Genomic DNA, 25,444 nt, shown 5'->3' with positions numbered 1-25,444 from the left:
CCAAGGGTTTCTTCACCTATGTGGAAGACAATGAGCATATTTTTAGAGGACGCTATTTTTTCCAATTCAACTAGTCTACATATGAGACACTGAAAAATATGATTTAGTCCTAATAAAGAAACATTCATTAAAATGATTTAGTCCTAATAAAGAAACATTCATTAAAATGATTTAGTCCTAATAAAGAAACATTCATTAAAATGATTTAGTCCTATTAAAGAAACATTCACTAAAGTCTTTGTTTGTAACAAAATGTATTATCTTCGGAATTCTAGGAACAAGAAACTATTGAAGGTGTTGAAAACACCCTAAGTTCTTTTGCTAAAGTTTCATAACTCACTATAATGGATGATTACACCTCATATGTTCATATTTGTGTGTATGTGAATGTGAATGAAGTGCGCCCTGAATCTATCAACATGTGCTACCAAGATATAAAATGGATCAAAATTTTTGGACTATGAGTACATTCCATTTTAGTGCAAAGCTTGGACTATGAGTAGGTGAGCCCTTGTTTTTCACCAAAATAAACCCCACACAACTCCAAAAGGAAAAAAAACTCACCTAACTTTCTCCATTACTAATCCAATTTCTTAGAGAAAAACTTGAGACAGAGGAAGAGGAACTTCAAGAGTCTAAGGAAGAATCACATAAAATAGAAAGGGAGACTTAAATGATGTAGATTGACATCCTAATCCCTTTAGTGGATCATGGAGAATATAACTTGGAAAATCTATAATTTCAATAATTATAGTAGTTGGAAAAAGAAATATCTAGGAAGAATGATCAAATTTGTTAAGCCATCCTAAAAATCTAATGAAGTTAAAGGACTAGGTATTATGACCTCTCTCAAATATCAAAGTAAGATAAATGAATGCACGAGAGAATAATGGAATATGAAAATACACAAAAATAGAAACTAAATAAAGTCAAAACAATCTTAGTAGAATCATAATAGGCCATTAACCTAAAAGATAAGTACCTCCCTTCTCATCCTAAGTTACCAATGATTGTTCTCTATTTGAATATACGAGGTCTCAACACACCTAGAAAGCATCACATGTTAAAGATAATAATCAATCAGGAAAAACCCACTATGGTGTTGAACTACAAGAAACAAAGTGTGACAAGAAAACAATCATTCTCTCTTGTGAAGATATGTTAGAACACATGTAAAGTAATAGTGATACCATCCAGAGGACTCCTCAATGGATTGAGAATTCTCTAGGATCCTAACTTAATCAAAATAGAAAACATCACGTGCTACAAAGGCAGGGTAGGATATGTGGGAAAGGAAAATAGGCTCCTCTATAATGGATGACAGTAAACCATGGTACCTATGAATAGTGGATCAAAGTTGTTATGTTAGCTAAAAGAATTATTTAATCAATGCTCAACAAAATCCAGTTCTCTCCTATCAAATAGTGTAAATAGTGTAAAGTTGCTATGTGAGTGACTATCCTAAATAGTGTAAAGTTATCTCCTATCAAATAGTCTAACTAGTGTAAAGTTGCTATGTTAGTGACTATCTTAAATAGTGTAAAGTTGCTATGTCAGTGGCTATCCTTATTGATATATTTATTTCGTAGCTTTGCTTTAAACTATTTCATCCAATGGAAAATTTTAATTTGTCATTTTGGAAAAAAACTTTGAATAAACATATTTCACCCAATGGTAAATTTTGAATTTGTCATTTTGGAAAAAAACTTTGAATAAACCTTTTGTGTCACAAACTATTCCAAATGCCTAAAAGAAGTAAAGTAAGGACAAGAAAATGCAACTCCAATCACCTTAAGAGTAAGTGGTAAATGACTGTAAGCTTTTGAACAAGTGAGACTTTTCAATTGAAAAAGAGCATCTTTTTGATCAAATATTTGTTGCTAGAACTTAAAAGAGCATCTTTGAAGTTTGAGAGGCAATATATATTGGAAAGGTTATTAGATTCTGTAAATTTAGCATCATATAAGTGATTTCTCTTTATCTTCTAGCTTTGAATGGAATTTTGTTTACTAATTTTATATTTAGTGATCTTCTATATGTAATGATTCTTCTAGAATTTATGCCTTACCGCGTTTCCTTTGCAACATCTAGTGCAATTGCTAGTTTATTTATTTTTTAATGCAACCTTATGGCACAACATCTCTCCCATACTGAGGAAATGATGAACAACAAAGGTATGGTGTTATGGTACTTCCCATACGATATGGTGGAGGAATTGTAGAAAATAGATATGACAAATGCCACGAGAATAAAATTATGAAATTCAAGGGATTCATGTATGTGGAATATTAATGAGGGATTAAACTTAAACTATTTTTTGAGCTTAATTAACATAAGTAAAATGTTTTCTTTATTGAAGGTGAATCTTTTGTTTCTCAAAACAAAACAAGTGAAGATAACTCCCTCGAATATGCCTCTTTTGCTAATGCATAATAAAATTTGATTTATTCAAAATTTAGAATGTCTTACTATAATTTGATGATGTTTTAATATATTATCAAATAATGTATTGCTTTAATGATGATTTCTGAATCCTTCTAAACTATTAACTTTTTTATTTATCAGGTGAGAAATCCCTCAGAACTATTAACTTTTTTATTTATCATATGATTGCCAACCATAGCCCATGAACAAAGCAAAGTATTTAATTTGGTTAATTTCGGAAGTCCTTAAAAAAGTTCCATTTTTTCTCACAGGTATTTTGAAAAACAAAATTAAAACAAAGCCATTATTGTAATAGTCTAACCATTAAATGTTTTTGGGTTTTCCACTATAATCTAGTGATAAATTTTTAGCTAAATTCTTAAATTTTAAAATAAATTTTTGAATATATCAATAAATTTAAAGCCTTATAAAACTTTCAAGACACTTGATTACTACACATTACCTCTCTTAAACTTAAAGTTACAAAAAAATTCCAACATAACTTTAAAAAAAAGCACTTAAAGCTAAGGTTACAAAAAAATCCTACAAAACTTTAAAAAAAAATTACAAAACTTTAAAAGAAGCAAAAACTTAGAACATTTCAATATTATTAATAATATGTTAAATATTAGAATTGGATTTAATTCATCACTTAACTTAAAGATTTACAAAAAAATTTCCTCCAAAAAGCAAAAAACTTAAGAGAGTTAGACCACTGCAATGTTATTAATAATATGTTACATATTAAAATTGGATTTAATTCATCACTGGACCAATCAGATTCAATCGAACATACCGGCTAATGCAAACAGGCGAAATGCACACGTGTCCTTACATGTAATTCGTCACTCGACCAATGACATTCAATCGAACAAACCCGCCAATAGAAACACAGGAAATGCACACGTGTCCTTGTAACACGTCTAATTTTCCCTATAAACTCTCCTCAACGTTCCTCTTTGAAGCTCTGCAGGAGGCTTCTGAATTTTTGTGCGATCAGTTTGGTTTTCAGAATTAGGAGCCCGACGATTGAATCCCTTAGAGCAGAAAATGTATTCTACAATGTACAAAGTGCTTGGATCCAGACTCGTACTATTATGGGTTTTGGTAGCAGTGGTGTGCCTGGCAAAAGCTCAAAACAATTTGGAATTACAAGGCATGGACGGAGGATTTCCTTCTCTGGATTCTATGCTGCAATGGGCTGTAGGTAAGCACTCCATTGTATGTTTTGAATTGCGAAGTATTTGGGTATTGTTTGTTTTATGGGCTGTTGAATTTTCGATCTTTGCTGTTTTACGCCTTTTCATAAAGAAAATGTCTTCTTCGATCCTTCGACCCAGGTGCTCTCTATCGAGGGTTTAATTCAAACATTATAACTAGGTTTTTGAAATAATTTGCCCCAGAATTGCAATTAGGGTTCAAGATTGCGGAGAACCTGACCAAAGCCTCATTCACAAGAGACGAAAGAGGTGAAAAACCATGCTAAAATCCTTATACTATATACAACCCATAACAGTAGTATTGAAAACCAGAAAGGCTTGGCTTTAAAGTAATTAAAGTTGAATATTCTATGCTCCTTATCGATACCAATGAGGCATATGTTATTTTTTTGGGGGTATATGACCCTTTGTTACGAAGTGGGTTTAAACTTCAGCTTTAGATCCCACACTGAGGAGTATTTATTCTGTCAAATTCACCTAGGACATCTATGGGCCGGCAAGGTAGGCTGGACTTTGACCGGTTGTCGAATGTGGTGTTTGACTCCGTTGACGGAATGAAATCAGTAATATGTATTGGGGAGGTTTTGAACCCTGCCTTGAGCACTGAAAGTGCTCTGATTTAACCACTTGGCCACTATTGGGGCAAATATCCACTGGCGAAGCCAATTGAATTTTAAGCCATCCTCTTGGTTTCGCTCCTACTGTATTCTGCTCCACCTGAATGGCATAAATTTCAAATAAATAACACAGGGCGAATTTGGCAGAACAGTTATTCATATGTAGCACCTAAACAGAAGAAAGTCCGCACTACGATGTGCTAGCCAATTTGAGAGTTTCTCGAGGTACTTCAAGATAGAGGAGGGTGGGGTGCTATGCCTCCACAAGGATTCGGAAATGCATTTTGGACTATGAAGTTTTACAAGTCATCCATTCGTTATCATTAACATATATGGAGGCATTGATAATATTATACCTACACAATTGGATGGAATGGTATTTGATAGGGGAGGAGCAGAAAAAGAAATGCAGTGTGTGAATATGCGTGTTTTTAAACACCTTCTTCCCTTGTATTAATTAACTTTGTGACCTTGTTAAATGCGATATCATAATAAGAATACCCCCGGACTTGTATAGTGTCATTGATAGAATCAGATACAGTATGCTTAAACCCATTGCAAGTCAAAATGGGCATACACATGTTACATAGCAAATGAAAAAGTCTCATGAGGTCACAATTTTGAAGTCACAGAACAATAGTATCCAGTGGGATATATGTGAATCAAAATCATCCGTTGCCCGAGAGATGCATTCTGCAATCAATACGACGGATGTGTCATGCTTGTATATAACATTGATGTGGCTTACATTGGCCAAAAATGTTTATATATATATAATGGCCACATTATTATCAATAAAACATAATAAATCAATACAATATAAATACCAACCGAGAGCTCTACCTTATTTTTGGATCTATTGAACATCTAGAGGGATCAAATGCTTAAAGGTTCAAACCTTTCATGAAGCTTTTGTGATCTAAAAAAGGTTTGCACTTTGAGGGATTTGATCCCTCTCGGGGTTTGATAGACTTGAAGCTAACATGGATCTAGGATGGTGGGTAAAACAATAATTGCTTAATGGGTTGAGGTGGTTCCAACAAGACTAGTTGCAAGTTGTAATAAATTAGGGATGAAATTAATTCGATTCACTAGGTGGTGGAGGGTGTGATCCTTATGGAGTAGTGTCACGGCCCCACGCTGTGATGCCTTATTGCCACCCTGGCCATTGTTCGACACCGGCGAGATTTTGCTTCTTGTTAAACTACTTTCACCTAGACTACGCTTAACACTTAAACACTTAGTCAATTTTTCATTCAAGTTTTCTTATGTTCAATTATGTAGCGGAAATATACTTCATTCAATTATACAATTCTGTGATAACATTAATTTCAAGATAAAAGTGCGATAAACCTTACGACAATGTTGTTGACACCTAATCATAGGGATTGGGTGAACAACTGTAATTAGTGTAAATAAATAATAGAGAAAATAGAGACTCATCGGGAGATGAACTGAACAGTCACTCCCTCTTGTATATAATAATGAACAACCTAAATGAATAATACAATTACATTTGAGGAGTTACCTCTTGGCCTGACATGGTATCAGAGCCAGCTCCATTTTTGGCATCCCTTTCTACCCTTGTAACTCCCTTCTGCCATTTGCCATTTCTTTTGCAGTCTGTCCTCTGCCCCTCTCCTTTGACAGAAAATCTGTCCTGCAATGCATAACCTTGGTGTCCCAAATCTCTGCGTGAAAGCTATGAAAGATTAAACGCTGGTGCATTGAAGCCAAAGGAACTGTCTGGTATATCTGTTGGTATTCTGTCGAGCTCGTTAATATATCTGGTTCAAGGTTATGGGTATTGTGTTCCACTGCCCATACTGCCCAACTCCATTCCCATTCACGTCCTTTTTTTTCGCATATTATCTGGGAGTGTTAATACAATTGGTGTTAATACAGTTGCGGTTGTTAATACTACGCTTGCTCCCCGCGCTCATACACAGTGAATACGCCTTCCTCGGCTTCAACGCTCACTCCATACGTTGCGATGCTCCTCGGACCATATGGTATATGACCCCTGGTCTATACCGTCGCTCCTACCACGCTGCATATGCCCTCCTCACAGTGAATACGCCCTCCTCGGCTTCAGCGCTCACTCCATACGCTGCGCTGCTCCTCCACAACACGTGGTCTATATCGTCGCTCCTACCACGCTGCATATGCCCTCCTCACAGTGAATACACCCTCCTCACAGCATACGCATACGCCCTCCTTAGTGAATACCCCTCGGCTTCAGCACTCACTCCATACGTTGCGCTGCTCCCTCACACTGTTTGATATTTTGGTATTAAATACTCCTCCATGACCTTTCAAATTTGTTTTGGTATTAAATACTTCCCCATAAACCCTTCCCCATAAACCACACCTCCCCCATAAAATACCTCTGTCCTATATATCAAAGTGAATTTTTTTCCAATTTTACACCAGAACTGCATTTTTTAACACTAGAGGTGCAATTTTTTTTTACATTGGTAGCAGAAGTATTTTTTACAGTACACAGATTTTTAAAATGCATTCATTGATATCTATTGTGGGAGTGGTTCTCACCGGCAAGGAAAACTATCCAGAATGGTCGCGAAAAATCAAACACACTCTCATTTTTAATGAGCTGTGGAAAGGAGTGTGTGTTGGAAACAGAGACAAAGAGCCAGAACAACCTACCTCAGACAAGGAATTCGCCATTTGGGAAAATAAGAACAACAAGGCTTATGCATTGATTGCAACATCAGTAAATGAAGAGGTGAGTCGCCATATTTCACCATTTTCAAATGCTTTCGAAGCCTTACAAAAACTGAAGGAACTCTATGACTCACACTCTGCACTTGAAGTTGTTCAACTCATGATTAAACTGTTCATCCTTGAATTACAAAATGATGATCCTCTTGCTCTTGCATCAGAAGTAAAATCTATTATGCATGATATCAAAGTCATTAATGTTGAACTGGATATTCCTCTGATAGCTTTTCTTAAGGCACTTTATCCCACTTACTCAAATTATCTTGAGTCATTGCAAGCAAATAGAAACCTCAAAGATATTACCTTTCACTCCCTTGTAAAAAAAATTGCTAAAAGAGAGAAAGCTTTTGGGAAGAAGACAACTCTTCAGTCTTCTGAAGAGGCTGTGTGCCTTGCTCATAGAGAAAAGAATCCTGCTCAAGATTTTTCCAGAGGAAGAGGTGGTCGAAGAGGAAGAGGAAGAAATTTCAGAGGCAGGGGGGGCGGACACTCTCAAGGAGAAAAGTCAGATTTGCACTGCCTACGTTGCAAAAGAGATGGATCACATGATGCATCCACATGCAAGTTGCCTTGGGACAGAATTTAGCAGGAAAGAAACCAACCCAAAGGTAAAACTAATGACAAAGAGAAAGGTAAAGCACTTGAATCCGCTCACTATGTTGTGGTACACTGTAATATTGGAGTAAATGCAGGCTTATTTAATGCTTCAATTGCTTCTTGGAAAAATGATTGGTTGCTTGATTCATGAGAAACTTGCCATATGACTTTTAGAAGAGATTTTTTTGAAGAATTTACTGACAATGTTGATGGAGTAGTATACTTTGCAGACAAACCAAAACTATAGCCATCAGGGCTTGGCACAATCAGGCTTAAATTGCTTGGTCTTCCAGACTTTCTTTTGCATCATGTTCTATATCTCCCACAACTGAGGAGAAACTTGCTGTCCTTGGTCCACATCTGCCAGCAAGGACACTCCATTCATATGTTTGATGGCAAGCTTGAGGTGAGAAAAGCATCAGACCACTCACTTGTCATGACGGGTATAGAAGAAGAAAGGCTTCTCAAGCTGTAGGGTACCTCTGCTCGTGCACAAAATCTCTCATACTATTCTCATTATGAAGAAGGCACATTTCTTAACTTGATTATGGCATGCTAGATTTGGACACTTGAACTATGACAACCTCTGCTTATTAAAGAAAAATGGTGTTACTGGTTTGCCTACAATTCCTAGGAAACTTAAGCAATGTGATTCTTGCATTCTAGGAAAGCATAGCAAACAGTCTTTTCATGATTCACATTCAAGAACACATAGAAAACTTGAACTCATTCATTCAGATTTATGTGGTCCAATGCCTGTTCCTTTTGCAAATGGAAATAAATATATGATGACATTTATTGATGACTACACCAGAATGTCTTGGGCTTATTTATTGAAGAACAAATCTGATGCTTTTCAAACATTCAAGAACTTTCATATATGGATTGAAAATGATGCACAATCTCATATTGGCTCTATTCGCATTGATAATGGAAAAGAATACACTTCAAATGAATTTGAAAACTATCTTCGCCAACATGGGATCAAACATCAAACAACTGTGACTTATAATCCCCAACAGAACAGAGTCGTTGAAAGAATGAATAGGACAATCTTAAATATGGTGCGCTGCATGATGTTTTTCAAAAATGTAAAACTGACGTTTTGGGCTGATGCAGTTCTATGTGCTGTATATGTAAAGAATAGATGTCCATCTAATGCTATTAGAAACAAGACTCCTTATGAAATGTGGTATGGGCACATTCCTTCGGTAAAGCATCTCAAGGTCTTTGGTTCCACATGTTATGCCTTGATACCAAAGGTACATAGAAACAAACTTGGTGCAAGAAGTCGTAAGTGTATCTTCTTGGGGTATTCAAACACCTCCAAAGCATACCGTCTCTATGATGAAGTCAATAAAAAGTTTGTTGTATCTAGAGATGTATCTTTCTTGAATCATCCAAAACTGACAATGTTGTTGAGCGACAACTTGATCGCTTGGATAGATTCGCAAATGCAAAATCATTTAAAGAATTTGATAATCATATTCCACATCTTGAAGGGGGGATTCCTATACTAGATCAAACTGTGTAATCTTCTTCTGAAGCACTCTCTCCCCCGCATGAAACTCCAACAACGGATGATACTTTGAGTGATGTGATTGATAGAATTGGGAGACTCAATCTTGATTCAGTCCCAACTCAATCAACGAAGCAGCCTGGACCATCTGAGAAAAGTCCCCCAAAGTGGCTGACAAAGACACTTGAAAGTGTTCATCCTGATGGGGTTGGAAAGACAGGAACTAGAATGTTATGAATATAATTCATAACAATTAAATAAATAAAATAAATATAAATATTAAATAATTAAATATTAATTAGGTTAAATAGTTATTAAGTTAGGTGAAAAGGCATGTTTAAAAGACATGCCCATTCACGAAAGGTCACTTGCTGAGGTATAAAAGCAGGGCCGCATCGTAACATTCAAATCATCTTATACAATTTTATATATTAATAAATTATTATTATTAAATACCTCGTGTATTTTAACATATTAAGTCTTCAAGCTACCAGTTTTCTTACTTCAGCCGTGTTTTTTATGCGACAATGGTATCAGAGCCATGGCACACGATATAATCATGCGGGCCTTTGAACGTTGTTCGCCACACAATGTGCCATTACGTTCACATCCTGATTACGTTGAACAATTTAGTATTCAAGAAGCATTTCAGCGATTAGAAAAATCATGTGTAGAAATTAAAGCATGTCGAAAGGAAATTGATAATAAGGAAGATAATAGGGACAGTGAAGAAACAAAACAAGGTGAAGCTGATATAAATGAAGATGAGGATTATCTTGACAAACAAAGAGATTTTGTCAATAAAAAACTATCATTTGTGTCTTTAGAGCAAAAGCAGGCTTTTAAAGATGTGGAGAATGTAAATTCCTTCGATAAAATAGGCATGGTGGGTGAAGACAATTCAATTCTTATTGCTCCAGAGGTCGAGATTGATCAGGAAAAAAATTCTGAGATATGTACAACCACTGTTTTACAAACCGGCCGTTTCGAAACCGACTCGGCCGAGTCGAACTGTTTCAATAGCCTGAGGACTGACCCGGCCAAGTAACCGGTCCGGTTGACCGAGTCACACATGACTCGGTCAACCCGGCCGGGTCCGATATGACTCGGCTGAGTCACAAGGGGACGGCTGGGCAGCGTAAAAACATAAAAAAAATTCATTTTTTTGGTATTTTTTCAAATGTTTAATGCAGTTTATGGATTCCAAAGTGTTATAGTAATTTGCTAAATGTTTTTGGGGTCCATTTCCCCCTCCCAAACCCTATTTAAGACACCCAAATGTTCTCATTCACTCACAACAGTCTTATGCATTTGAGTGAGAGTCTTCTTTGAGAATTAGTGAGCAGTTCTTGAGCTTGTTTTGGAGCAGCAGTGAGGAGTCTTGGAGGAGCATTGTAGCTGGAGTGAGTAGCTTCTTGGGCAGCCATTTGGAGCAGCATTGAGGAGCTGATTCTTGGAGCAAGCTTGAGGAGGCAGTTTGTGCCTGGAGGTATTTTTTTCCACCTCTATAAATCTGTTTTTGCTTAGTAAATTTTAGGTGCATATCAAGAAAGCTTAGAGAGTGTTTTTTGTCAAATAAATGAACATTGAATCAAATTTTTTTTTTTTTTTTTTCATTTTCAGATTGTTTTCCTAGTCAAAAAATGGCACCTAGAGCAAAAGATCCTGCTTGGGCATATGTTGAAATGGTTGATAGTCAAATGCATTGCAAATTTTGCCATAGGAAAATTAAGGAAGGTCCTGGGGGCATTAATAGGCTGAAACAACACTTGGCAGGGATTAGAGGCCAAATTACCCCATGTACCTCACCAGAAATTGGGGAGATTAGAAAGAATTTGTTGGCCAGCTTTGAGAAATTTAAAGAAGATAAGGCTAGGCAAAAAGAGATACAGGCTGAAATTGGGAGGAAGAGGGAGATACAAAAAATGATGGCTACCAACCCCCACTATGATTTTGAGGGTTCTTCCTCTATCCCTCAAACTAAGGCATCCAACCCTTTCCGTTATGTTCCTCCCTCTTTTGGTTCTGTTCAAGATAAGGGAAAGGGTAGAATGAATTTGAAAAAGGGTGATGTGACTATCAAAAGTTATTTCACTCCCTCCTCTCCATCAGATGCACATGGTCCTGAAGTTAGTAAAGGTCAAATTCAGCCCACTTTAGATGACCATTGGAAGAAAGAATTGAGGGAGACTGCTTGTGACTACATAGCTAGATGGTGGTATGATGCTGATATCCCCTTTAATGCTGCTCGTTCACCATATTATGAGCCTATGTTTGATGCCATACATGCTGCTGGAAAAGGCTTCAAAGGCCCTACTATGCATGAGCTAAGGGGGTTTCGTTTGCAGAAAGAAATTCAATCTATTAATGAGTATTTGCAAGAGTTCAGGGACTCATGGGCAAGAATAGGGTGTACCATCATGTCAGATGGATGGACTGATCAAAGAAACCGTACCATCATAAACTTTCTTGTCTTCTGCCCACAGGGAACCATGTTTTTAAAATCAGTTGATGCATCTGATAAGGTAAAAGATGGCCACTTGTTGTTTTAGCTATTGGATCATGTTGTTCAGGAGGTGGGGGTGGCTAATGTTGTTCAAATCATCACAGATAATGCCTCTAACTATGTTCTTGCTGGTAAACTGTTAGAGGAAAAACACAAGACCATCTTTTGGACCCCATGCGCTGCACATTGCATAGACCTCATGCTTGAGGATATTGGAAAATTATATTGGGTCAAAAACACTGTAGATCATGCCAAAAGCATAACAAAATTTATATACAATCATACATTGGTTTTGAGTCTCATGAGGAAACACACTGGAGGCAAGGATATTATTAGGCCTAACATCACTAGATTTGCTACACATTTTTTGACATTGCAATCTATGCTTTCCCAACATAAAAACTTGCAAAAGATGTTTCCAGTGATGAATGGAATCAAAGCAATTGGTCTAACAAACCAGAAGGCAAAGAATTGAAAAGGAAAGTCCATGAAGAAACTTTTTGGAGAAAGGCAGCAGAGATTGTGAAGCTTGCTGAGCCACTAGTTAAGGTGTTGCGGTTGGTGGATGGGGAAAGGTTGGCTATGGGCTTCATTTATGAGGCTATGGATCAAGCAAAGGAGCAAATAAAGACAACATACAAGGATAGAGTGGCAAAGTATGGGCCCATTTGGGCAATCATCGATGAAAGATGGAACAATCAACTCCATCGCCCTATACATGCAGCTGGGTATTTTTTGAACCCACGGTATCATTATAAAGCTAAGGAGTCAGGAGCTTTGAGGGGAGAGGTCAGAGATGGACTGGTTGATTGCATTGAACGCATGATCCCATCGGAGTCTGATCAGCTGGAGATACATCGACAGGTCACATCCTTCAGCAATGCAACAGGTACCTTTGGGAAGAACCTAGCAAAGATTGCAAGAGAAGTAGATGAGCCAGGTAAACAAAAATTTCAATTTTCAATTTCTTAATTGTTTTACTTTTTTTATTAAAGTTTGTTAAATCATTTATAATTTGAAAGTTAGATATAATTTGTAATTTTGTTGAGCTTCAGCCTTCATCTAACTCATAATTCATTACACTCCTATGTTTTTTGCAGCACAATGGTGGGAGGCCTTTGGTGGCCAGTGCCCTGAATTGCAAAGGTTTGCAATTCGTATTTTGAGTCAAACTTGCAGTGCATCTGGGTGTGAGCGCAATTGGTCTGTCTTTGAGAGGATTCACACAAAGAAGAGAAGCCGTTTGGATCAAAAACGGTTGAATGATCTAGTTTTTGTCCAATACAACCTTCGGCTCAGACGAAACCAATTGCTGAACAAAAGACCTGATTCAGATCCCATTGTGTTGGAAGACATTGATCCAACATCAGATTGGGTAGTGGAGAGTCATCCACCAGAGTTTGATCCTAATGAGGATCTTGATGTAGATATAGATATGGAGACATCAGTTGAACTTGAACATGTTGTTCAACTTCAGCCTGTTCAGTTGAATGCAGATCCCAATCCACCAGCCTCAGTCTCACAGCCAGCAAGGACTCCAGTTGTAGGTGCTTCCTCTGCTCAGCCACGACAGAAGCGCAGTCGCATATCTACTCTATCTCAGCTTGCATCTGCTGCACAGCCTGCTAGTGGTACTGGCACCACTTCTACAGTTGCAGTTGGAGACGATGATGATGAGGAGCCATGGGGCCCCTTGTCTGACTCTGATGATGATGATCCAGAGATTGGTCGAGATGATCTTGGCTCCTCTGGCAGTAGCTACTAGCCAGTGGCCCAGTAGTACTAGTATTGCAGTCTGGTCACCATCACAGTTTACTTTTGTTGTAGAGGCCATTTCTAGCCTCCTTGGTTATTTGTATTTTGTTTTGAGTCTTTGATCATGTATGACAGTTGACTATGTATTGCCATTGGGTACCATTTTGATATAGTGGATTGGTTCATGAGCCTACTTTGATCATATGTTTTCTTCCATCTATATTATAATGCTGTGTGCTTGGAAACATGAATGAAAATCTTTAAAATTATGTTTAAAATATTTAAAATTATGTTTTTTAATAAAAAAAATAAATATTTAATGTATTTTTTACAACGACTGAGTCATTGAAATCGAGCCGGTCGAGTCATTACCGTTTCGGAGTCGGAGTCGGAGTCGATCCTCGGCCGAGTCGGAGTCGGAGTCGGAGTTTTAAAACATTGTGTACAACCCATGTTTTTGATAGGAATGAAGGTGAAAGAGACTTTCAAAAGCATTATGAGAGGATGCCATGGCTGGCTTTGCCATTTGGAGACAAGACTATAAAGAAATTGTTTCGCTACTTCCGACTTCCGTTTACCCCGTTTACCCCAAACGTGGTCATTGTACATCCAGATGGGAAATTAGCGTCGGAAAGTGCAGATTTTTACATAGCAGAACATGGAACCAAGTATTACCCGTTTACAAAAGAGCGGTTGGATGAGATTGAAGCGGCGGAAGCGAAGGAGAAAGCCAAAAGAGAATCACAGACACTTGAGTCACTCTTGGTTTCTGATGAGCGTGACTTTGTGATCAAGCATGGAGGTGCCCAGGTCCCCGTAGCTGAGCTTGTGGGCAAAACAGTTGGTCTGTATTTCGATACCCTTTCGGGCTCCTCCTGCCCAGGTTGTATGACTGCAGAGATTGTAAAGGTATACAAGGAAATCAAGAAAAGAGGAGAAGCTTTTGAGATTGTTTTCATCTCCGGTGACAAAGATCAAGAGACTTTTGAAGACCACTACAAGAGCATGCCATGGTTGGCTCTTCCATTTGGTGATAAAACCAGTCGGCATCTTGAACAGATTTTCGGTCGTAGAGACATTTCCTTGATTGTGATTGGTCCAGATGGAAAAACTGTGAGAGATGAAGCCCTAGATCCTCTGCTTACCTATGGAGTCGTGGCTTTTCCCTTCAGTGACGCTCACACATCACCCAAGGAGATATATTCCCGCGTGTGTAGCGAGGGGGGTCCCTTTGTATTGACACAGATTCGTAAATTTAGCTGTGAGCATTGCTATCAAGATGGATTTGCATGGTGCTATAGTGTTCCATGCAGAGCAGATTTCAATTTCAAATTTCATCTGACTTGTGCTCTGAAGTATCAAACAGACAGCGGAGAAGACACAAGTAGTGGGACGGAAACGGAAACGGAAATCGAAACCAAATCACTTGTTGCCCCTGTAGATATTCACTCTGACTATTCCTTCCTTGGTCCAATAGCAAGAACATGCGCGGGCTCTGAGTCTGAGAAAGATGAATTCTAGACAGGACTGGTAAACCTCATGCATGCACTGGTCATAGACAACCCTGATATTTTTGTAATGGCGGAAAAATTGGGAGGAACTATAGAGGAATATATGGCAGATTGCTACTCAAAACTGTTGGCCACTCTAGAAACCCCTAAAAAAATCCGTGAGAATCTCCACATTAAAAATGACCTCCCTCCGGAAGTGAAGGAGGAGATCAGGCGTTCGAATCAGTGGGCTTTTGCAAACTCTGGCATATCCGCACGATTAGTCAAACTAGAACTATTCAAATTGGTTGTTGTTCTGGACGCATTATATGGCTTTTGCCAGGGAAATGTTCGAGTCACAGTGTTTGCAATGGCCAGAGCAAAGGGAGTTTCGTTGGCATTCATGGCGGTGTTTTCCTGTTGCGTTGTACAAGGAGCAGGATGCCTGACCATTGAGTTTCTGAATGAGTGCCCATTCGGCGTTTGGCCAGCCGCAACACAAATGGACGGCCAAAGATATCTGGAAACAGGACACTCGTGGACGATTCCACTCACTGCCGGTTCGACAGATGACAGTTCAATACTCCGCCAGTTTTTTGGGGGGCTGCCGTCAAACGTTGTGACCTTCGGGTTGATTTCGGTATATAATAACTATATATTATATATAGTACATAATAATATATCAAAACTTAAATCAATCATATAATTAAATTATATATATATATATATATATATATATAAATTATTAGTATATATATAAAAAAAATTATTAGAGTTAATATATATTATTAGAGTTATATATATATATATATATATATATATATAATAGAGAGAATGGAACAAAAGAAGACAACCTTGGACTCAAAATAGAGTTATTAGCGAATTATAGACACTAAGCCACCACTCACAGAGACCTTCCACCTTCCATATGCCGAGACGACAACCGCAAAGACAATTGCCAACAATATAGCTTTGAGGACAAAGCTTCTGAAGGAAGGGGCTATGTTATGAATATAATTCATAACAATTAAATAAATAAAATAAATATAAATATTAAATAATTAAATATTAATTAGGTTAAATAGTCATTAAGTTAGGTGAAAAAGCATGTCTAAAAGACATGCCCATTCACGAAAGGTCACCTGCTGAGGTATAAAAGCAAGGCCTCATTGTAACATTCAAATCATCTTATACAATTTTATATATTAATAAATTATTATTATTAAATACTTCGTGTATTTTAACATATTAAGTCTTCAAGCTATCATTTTTCTTACTTCAGCCGTAGTTTTTATGCTACATAGAAATTCAAACCGGCAAAATGGAGTTGATGTAGATGACTCTGATCCACCTGTTGATATGGATGTTTCTTATGATTGTGAATTGAATTTGTCTACAGATTTTCAACCAACTTCCTTCAAAGAAGCTGCTTCTCATGATGAATGGAAAGAAGCAATGCAAAAGGAGTATGATGCTTTAATAAAGAATGACACTTGGAAGCTGGTTGATCCTCCATTGGGAACCAAACCAATTGGCTGCAAGTGGGTCTACAAGAACAAGTATAAAGCTGATGGCTCACTTGACAAGCACAAAGCCAAGCTTGTGGCAAAAAGTTTTGCACAGAAGGAAGGGGTTGATTTTGAGGAGACTTTTGCCCCCACAACAAAATGGGCTACCATCCGGACACTTTTTGCCCTAGTAGCTCAGAACGGTTGGAAAGTCCATCAAACGGATGTAAAAACTGCATTCTTGAATGGAGATCTAATGGAGATCTAAAAGAGAATGTTTTTATGTCCCAGCCTGAAGGATTTGCTGTGAAAGGACATGAACATAAAGTATGCAAACTTGTGAAATCTTTGTATGGCCTCAAACAAGCACCGTGAGCCTGGTATGAAAAACTAACTGAGCATCTTCTGAAACTCAATTTCAAACATTATGATCTTGATGATGCAACTTTGTTTGTCAAGAAGGTTGGCAAAACAATTGTATATCTTGTGGTATATGTAGATGATCTTTTGATGACAGGGAACAATGAGAGCTACATTGCATCCATAAAGAAAGAGTTGAGGAAAGGTTTTGAAATTACTGATTTGGGTTATGTTCATTACTATCTTGGTATTGAAGTAACTCAACATCCGAAGTCCATATTCCTTTCTCAAAAGAAGTACATTGGAGATCTATTGAACAGGTTTGGCATGACTGAATGCAATCCTCTGACTACTCCAATGGAACAAAACTTAAAGCTCACATCCATTGAAGGAAAAGAATTTGAGGATGCAACAAAGTATAGACAGCTTGTAGGAAGTCTCAACTACCTAACTACTACCAGACCAGACATTTCGTTTGCTGTTGGAATCCTCTCCAGGTTTATGCAAAAGCCTTGTGAGGGACATTGGTCTGCTGCAAAAAGAGTTCTAAAGTACTTGAAGGGAACTCAAGACTTTGGAATCAAGTATACACAGGTGGGCGACTTCAGCTTGATTGGATACTCTGATTCAGACTTCGATGGAGATAAAGAAACTGGGGTATCTACTTCAGGTTATGCTATGAGTCTTGGATCAGGAGCTGTCTCCTGGAGATCACGCAAACAATCAGTTCCAGCAGATTCCACAACAGAGGCAGAATATGTGGCAGCAGCTAAGGCAACAAAAGAAATTGTGTGGCTCAGGAAAATTCTTGAAGATTTGCAGGTAAAACAAGTACAATCGACTCCACTCATGATTGACAATACCTCGGCAATAAAGTTGGCCAAGAACCCAAAGTTCCATGATTGAATGAAGCACATCAATACAAAATATCATCTGATTCAACATCATGTTGAGGCCAAAACAATCCATCTTCACCATTGTTCCACTAATGAGCAAATTGTAGACTTCTTCACCAAAGCGCTTAAAAGAGAAAAGCTTGAAAGATTCAGAACGATGCTTGGACTCACCAACATCCCTTCAGATTAGGGGGGGAATGTTGACACCTAATCATAGGGATTGGGTGAACAACTGTAATTAGTGTAAATAAATAATAGAGAAAATAGAGAGTCATTGGGAGATGAACTGAACAATCAGTCTCTCTTGTATATAATAATGAACAACCTGAATGAATAATGCAATTACATTTGAGGAGTTACCTTCTGGCCTGACAAATGTAAAACATAACAACAATATGATATTGCAACAATAAACACAATTTTGCGATGGGAGGGGGCAAATCCCCAAATAGTTCACCCTTGCTCTTATTAAATTGCTTCAAATAACATATAATAGTGTTTTAAAAGTATAATGGCGTGTCAGCTGCCTAGCTTGAACCAACAAACTCATCCACTCAATCTCCCAAGTGGTGCAACCTTGCCCTACACTTTTGACTTGCCCAGAAACCCCAAGTTATCCGCCCCAAAATAGAAAACCAACAACTGCCTAGTCGTGTAGGCTTGTTGGGCGAGCTCCACCTTGCCTGCACCCTCCTTTGCCACGTTCTTTTGTGATGTGCGACCTTCCTGAGTTTCTGCGATATCGTAGACCCGCCCCTTCTTGTGCGACCTACTTCTGCCATCTTCTTTTACTTGGTCGAACTTGCTTGGATGCCTTGGTCAAATACCATTTTCTTCAATTTATATGCGTTCGACCCCCTTTGTTTTCATGGGTTGACGCCATAGTTTTAAAATTCAGCCGTTTCGAAACCGAAACGGCCGAGTTGATCTGTTTTGTCGCCCTCAGGAGTGACTCGGTAGAAGAAACGGCTCGTTTGGCCGAGTCATTGAATGACTCAGCCGAGTCATGGCTGACTCGGCCAACTCGACAGTTTCCATACTGACTCGACCGAGTCACAAACAACGGCCTGTAACCCCAGTAAAACAACGATTTAACAATTTTTTAATGATTTTTTATGGTGTTTGCTGACTGGTTTGGACTCCAATGTGTTTTATGAATTAGTTAAATGTTATTTGGGGTCCATTTCCCCCTCCCAACCCCTATTTAACACACTCAAATGCTCTCTACTATTGATATGCTATTCAAATTTCATGGTAATGTTAAATTCTTAAAGTAAAAGTGACATTCTCCTTAATCTTCATTTTCATCCTTTTACTTAAATTTTTAACATTACCATGAAATGACTCAGGATGTTTGAGAGTGGTTTCGGCCTCATTGGATTTCATATGGAGAAAGTAGAATTTTAGATTTCATTTAAAATCCAACAGACTTATCAGTTTTTCAGGATTTCAGGATTGGAGGATTGCAATGTTTCCATTGAATGTTGTCATGTATTAGGGTATGGAACTCGTATTTAATCAAGAGCACCAATCCCTCTATGTACCTTGATGTTAGTGACATTGTTTGTCGAACTCCTCTGGGATTTGCTCCCAAACCAGGAGCTTTTGAAAATGTCGCTCCCACTCCCGTTTTCGCTCTCGCTCCCCACTTTCGCTCCTGCTCCCAAGTAACACTGAGCCAGATGATGTTGGCAACTCTAGCAGTAGCCAGTAGTACTGGTCACAGACTTTTGTTGTAGAGGCCATTTATAGCCTCCTTGGTTATGTGTTTTTGTTTTGATCTCTATATCATCATCGCTATGTATTGGACAATGCATTGGGTGCCATTTTGATATAATGGATATATTCATGAGCCTACTTTGATCATATGTTGTGTTCTATCTATATTCTAATGCTGTGTGTTTGGAAACATGAATGAAAATCTTTAAAATTATGTGTTTTTATAAAAAATAAATATTTAATGTATTTTTACAACGACCGAGTCGATATCGAGTCGGAGTCGGAGTTGGAGTCGACCCTTGGCCGAGTCGGAGTCGGAGTCGGAGTTTTAAAACTATGGTCGACGCCCCTTCATTTACTTGAGCTAACCCTTCAACTTTCGTGGGCATCCCTTCATGGCTAGGCGCACCCTTGGGCCGACCTACCTGGGGTTGTGAGGGTGCCCCTGCTTGGGCACTCTGTTTGCCGTGCTTTCCATGCACGCTATTGCTCGTAGTCGCAATGTTGTGTCGTTTACTCCTTCATCGCGTCGCCCCTCAGCTTGCCCTCGCTCGCTACGTCTTGCCTGTCGCGGTCGCTTGCTTGCCTTGCCTGCTACGTCTTGCCCATCGCGGCAACTGGGCGCCCCACCTTGGGTGCGAGCGCGCTCGTGGGTGCGGCCCTGCCGAGTTGGGCTGCTGCTATATTTTTTCGTGCGCTCTTCCCCATGTGCTCTCTGCTATGCCATGTCATGTGGGCTAGCGCTCTCCCTCATGTGCCCTCTGCTATGCTATGTTGTTGGGCGGGTGCGCTCGTCGTGACGTGCTCGCTACATCTCACTCGACGGCTCGCGTTCGTGAGGGCGCGCTTAGGGCGCTTGTCCTACCAACTCTTGCATGCAACCCCTATGTGGACCTGGGCGCCTCTCCTCCATGTGGGCACGCTCATCGCACCTCCAAGTCGGTTTTTCACCACTCCAAGTGTTCATGGGTCGTCATGGGCGCCCGTTGGCCTTGGTGCGAACTCGGGGTCTTGACATCCTCCCCCACTTCAAAAAGGTTGTTGCCCTTAATAATACCATCTTAGAAAACTCCATCGCCAAGTCCAATTGTCGCAAAGTATCATAAACTCTAACGTCTAGGAAGAAGCATCCATCTCCCATCGTCCCTGCTACATGAACTCTTTGCCTTCTTCACACGAACCTTTACCAAGGCTCATGACTCCATGTGGGAAAGTCTTTTGAATCTTATGGTCATCAACCACAAGTCATCGCAATCCCCCATACTGCCCCATCTCATGAAAGGCTGCCCCCTTCCAACTTGGCTGCATGTTTTGATCGCAACTCAAATTGTGCCAACTTACCGCATCTCCATGTGAACTCTTGTTGCTATACTCCAACTCACTCCAACACATCTCAGTACACTTCTGAATCCCATGAATCAAACTAATCGGGTGATCAATCCAACATCGCATTCAATCCATTAGAGCACACCTCCTCATGCCTTTGTCAGCTATTTCTCCAACACTTCGTCATGTTTTTTCTCGAACAATAAAATCCTCCTTTGAAGACCGATTTCCCCAAGAGGTTGTGGGGTTTCTCTGGGGTCAACTTGACCAAAAATAAGTGTCTCATATGTGTGAATGCTTGCATAAATTTTGCATTAATTACCAGCTGGTAGGAAAGTGAAAATTAGTAGAAGCACTCTTTAATGTTTGCAATAAATGCATACTGAAATTTATATCAGCATGACAAAACATGTGGGTTGGGCCTAAACAAACACATGCAAATTTGTAAACTGGGTTAAGCGTGCATATCATAAATTTTCTACACTAAGTTGCAGGGTGAAGTTGAAGAACTTGAAGAAGAGATCAAGATGGACTTTCTTGATGGCAAAGATGCTCGCGTAACCATAGAAGAGCATGAGATTGAGCTCATTGACAACATTGGCACTTGGTTTAGAGCGATGAAGAATGAAGGGCAAGTGATTGTAGCTCTCCAAGTTGAGGGAGCCAAGGAGTGTCGACTAGGTGCGATAGGGCAACAGACGAAGAAGGATGAGTCTGGTGAAACGAAGTCCGCTCAAGCTGAACCGGGTTCAAGTTGCTCAAGTGTGACGAAAGCGGAAGTAGCCTATCTCGAGAGGACATTCAGATCGAGACATGAGTCGAGAGGCAATTTGGTTGAGGAAACAATGAAGAAGGTCACTGAGGTAGGATGCAAGACAATACCCTCGTCAAATACAGGTACGTTGGGGTTAAGTTTTGTGCAGGTAACCGTAGGTGGAAGGAAGTTTGTTGTGTTTGTTGACACGGGAGCTACAAACTGCTTCCTTAGCAAGAAGGTAGTGAAGTCCTTGAAGCTGAAGACTGAAATAGAAAGGGAGCTAAGTGATTTCAAAGATATTAACTCGAGCATGAAGGCTGTGATAGGTATTCTAAGGGATACACAGGTGAAGGTTGGTTCATGGTTTGGAAAGTTGGATCTAAGGGTGGTCAAGATGGATGATCATGCTATGGTGTTGGGACGAGATTTCTTGGTAGTAGCTCAAGCCATACCGATGATGGACCGAGACATACTCTTGATTACAGCTGATGGGAAGACCGTGACTGTGTCGATGACAAGGAAGAGTTGCTTGGGGTATTGTCCAAGGATTGCTTCGATGATTTTGTATGAGAAGGACCCAAACGTGAAGCATGAACATGTGGAACAACAAGAGGTTGGAAGTTTGGCTCAAGTAGCGAGGAAAAAGAAGTTGATGGACTTTGTTGCACAAACCACAAAGAAGAAGAAGGACGAAGGTGGAGGAGTGACTCATCCCATCGCAAAAAAGGAAGATGTGACTTCTACTGTAAGGCTTGACCGAGAGAGCGAAGGAAGTAGGTAGAGATCTGACAGACATATTGGATTTTTGTAGATACGCTATGGACATCTACAACTTTCAGTTGACTAAGGAGAAACTTTTGGAGGAAGGATGTACGAAAGAAGAGGTTGATGGTGTGCAGAATTACTTGAGGACGCAACATCAATCAGATACTTGGGTGGTTGAGACTCAGGGAGGCAACTTCCTAACCCTTTCCATGCACTAGAACCTTTGGGGATGGGTGCGTGCAGTGCCTTACTGAAGTAAGAGGTGTTGCACCACCACAACAAAGGGGCCTTGAAGGAAGAGGCCTCACAATGTGAAGTAATGCTTGGAGGAGCATCGTATGGGAAGATTTTTCGAAGGCAAAAACACGATGAAGTACTGAAGAAACAACTGACAAAGAAAGGCATGAGGAGGTGCGCTCTCATGGATTGAATGCGATGTTGGACTTACAGATCAGGATAGGTTGGAGGGAGCTTCCAACTATGTCATCTAGAAGCCTAGGATATCCTTCATCTGGATGAATATGGCCTGAAAGCCTATGTGGAGAATGTAGCAGCAGTACCCCAGGTTGCCGATCAACTTAAGGAGTATAGAAAGGAAATGGCGAAGGCGAAGAGGATGATTTTGGATGGAGTTCGAGATCATCTAGTCTCACATGTGGCAGACAAGGTACAATCAAGGAGATGTGGGACTCTCTCTTCGAGATATTTTAGAGTTCTTCCGAGAAGCGGAAGATGTTTCTCCAGGAGAAGCTGAGGAGCATAAGGATGCGGAAGGTTGAGAGCGTAGATGGCTTCCTCACCTGAATTCAGGAAGTCCGAGATCAACTATCAGCCATTGGGGAGGCACCCCAACCCACAAAGCTTGTATGGTTGCCATTGAATAGTGTCTTAGATGACTGGAAATTATTTGTCCAATGTATCTTGGGCAGAGACACATTGCCTAAATGGGACAGAGTGGTCTGATCTACAGTAGGAGCAGTTGAGGCGGGCTCTAGTAAAGAGTACCATCATCGGCAGTAGCAGCAAGGGCGTGAAGGGTGAAAAGGAAGAAGAAAATGTGGCCATAGCATCTAAGGGTCCCAGTCAGGTGCAGGGGGAAAGAAGAAGAAGAGGGAACTGTCAAAGGTCAAGTGCTTCAGATGTGGTGAATTCGGCCACTACAGTACACAATGTCCTCTCAAGAAGAAGGACAAGCAAGAGAAGTAGGATCAGGCAACAACGTTCGCAGAGATTGATAAGTTGTCCTTCAGGCTGGAGGAATATTTCACAATGTTTGCAGCTATACCTCGAGGAGAGATGGGGCGATCTAGAGCTATAGTTCTAGAGCAACGCAAACATGGGTAGGGTCCATTGAGGTGTCCTCCTCATGGATCATTACCTTGGTACGGGGGCCCACAATATTCAGTAGTAAGATGGATCAATATCAATGATGCAATCAGATTCTGGAGTGACAATTGCAGACTAGTAACAGTCAGATGCTGAGGAGTGTAGTGCAGTGATGGCAACAATGCAGAGTCAACAATAGTGTAGATTCTTTAGTAGACAGTGCAGTGGTTAGTAGCAGTCAGAGACTCGGGAGACAAATGCATCACACTGAATACAATTGATTTAGTATGTAGGATTCTTCTCAATTTTTGTAGTTGTAGTTGCAACAACAACAATTGAGAGGGAGTTGCAATGCAGATGCAGGGTTGGCAGCAGCATGGCAGTGTCAACAGCAACACAGATGCAGCATCAGAGTTGCTCAGTGGTTGGTGGGCAGTAGCCAAACATTAGCAGCGTGACATAGGGTGGTACAGACGCAGGGTGTTGTGGCGGAGTGTGCAACACTCGAGAGAACACTTTCCTCGCTAAGAGGGAGTGTTAGTTTCTATAGCATTGGAGGTGTTCTAGTCTCGAAACTTTGTAGAGAGGCTAAAGCATAAAACACAAGAGTTCTCCATAACCCATAAATCGTTTTTGGAAATTCCATCTAGAAGTGTCTCAATTAGATTATTAGCCTATTTTAATTATTTTCTAAGTCTAAACTTAGGAAAAGGTGTTAATTAATCAAAATTAATTGAGATAAGGTGTGAATCATCTATAAACTCACACAGATCGACAGGGAATTAATCTGGGCCCTTGATTAAGTTTTAATCTTGGTCGTTGGAGGTCAAACAAAAGATTATAAGAAGTCTTCTATGGGCCCTTGATTAAGTTTTCTAGAGGCAGTAGCTGGAAGAGTTCAAGCTTTAGAAGGAAGCAAGGACAGAGAGGGGCAGGGATAGTGAGACCGGAGGAAGATTTTCCAATTCCGGCGAGCACAATGTAGATAGGCAGAGATAGCCACAGAGGGGCTGCACCAAAGCCTCTAAGAGGCAATTCGATTCTGCTGGGGAGAAGAAGAGTTTCAGTTCCATAGGTCGGAAAGACTTTCCAGAGGCCAAGAGAGACTAGGCAGACTAGATGGCTTGAGGAGCAACTGATTCAGGGTGAGCATGGAAGGGACTGCGCTAGGGTGATGCAGGCTTGTGCAGAAACAGTTTGGACAACTCACTTGGAGTTGGCAGTCAGAGCTTGAATTGCTTGTGGGGTGAGGAAAATTCCTCGCTAGATTTTGCTAGTATTTTTCTCTGTAGGATTGCTAGATTTCGGCATCCAGTTGTAGTCATAATTTCTCAATGCTGCATGATAATAAAAACCCTTAGTTGTTGCACTGGTTTTCCTAAGTTGGGTTTTTCCGAGGACATTTGTCCAAAAATAATTGTGTTAATTTTTATGTGTGTGTGCTAGCATATTTCTTAGTTTCTACCGCTACTATTTTTTACAGTTTTATTTGTGAAGGTTGTAGTGTGATTTATTCAGTATTTGCCGTAGCAAATAGATTGCTAAATTAATTAACAATTAGAAGGATAATTTCCAATTGCTGCAATAGGATTTCAGTGGTGAAATTTTCACAACTACCTCATTTTCATCTGGAGCCTTGGCTTACTGTACACATTTCTAGGGTGTCTAATTAATAGGTTTCTAGGAAGGTATTTAGTATGGGATTTCTTGGGTAACTTAATCTTTGAGGCTGGTTGGGGAAGCCTCCCTTGTGGGGCTAGTATTCAACCACAAAATTACAGGAGAAGAACCACAAAGGTGACAATGGTGGTTGATCTCATTGTTGCCCTAGATCTAGAGTGCTTAGTGAGGCATTGCACTAGGTTGCTAGATTTTTCGGTAACAAATAATAATACATTACAAGAATGAAATTTTAGC

The 25,444-nt window shown here is 39.7% G+C and overlaps 1 protein-coding gene across 1 annotated transcript in view; it reads left to right on the top strand.

Moving 5' to 3' along the window:
- Positions 1–3,379: 3,379 nt before the first annotated feature.
- LOC149267138 (hsp70 nucleotide exchange factor FES1-like) overlaps positions 3,380–25,444 on the top strand; it is a 76,549-nt gene continuing 54,484 nt past the window's right edge. The window contains exon 1 of the mRNA XM_089431553.1: positions 3,380–3,631. Within this exon, the coding sequence (XP_089287679.1) occupies positions 3,475–3,631 (157 nt within the window). The 5' untranslated portion in view covers positions 3,380–3,474. The remainder of the gene's footprint in view (positions 3,632–25,444) is intronic.

The sequence above is a fragment of the Pinus tabuliformis genome, chromosome 6 (assembly GCF_031772625.1).
Source record: "Pinus tabuliformis cultivar Carrire ecotype Pingquan chromosome 6, CPIR1, whole genome shotgun sequence".
Taxonomy (NCBI): Eukaryota; Viridiplantae; Streptophyta; class Pinopsida; order Pinales; family Pinaceae; genus Pinus; species Pinus tabuliformis.
Note: the sequence above shows the minus strand (reverse complement) of the source record. Positions and strands in the feature narration are given on the sequence as shown.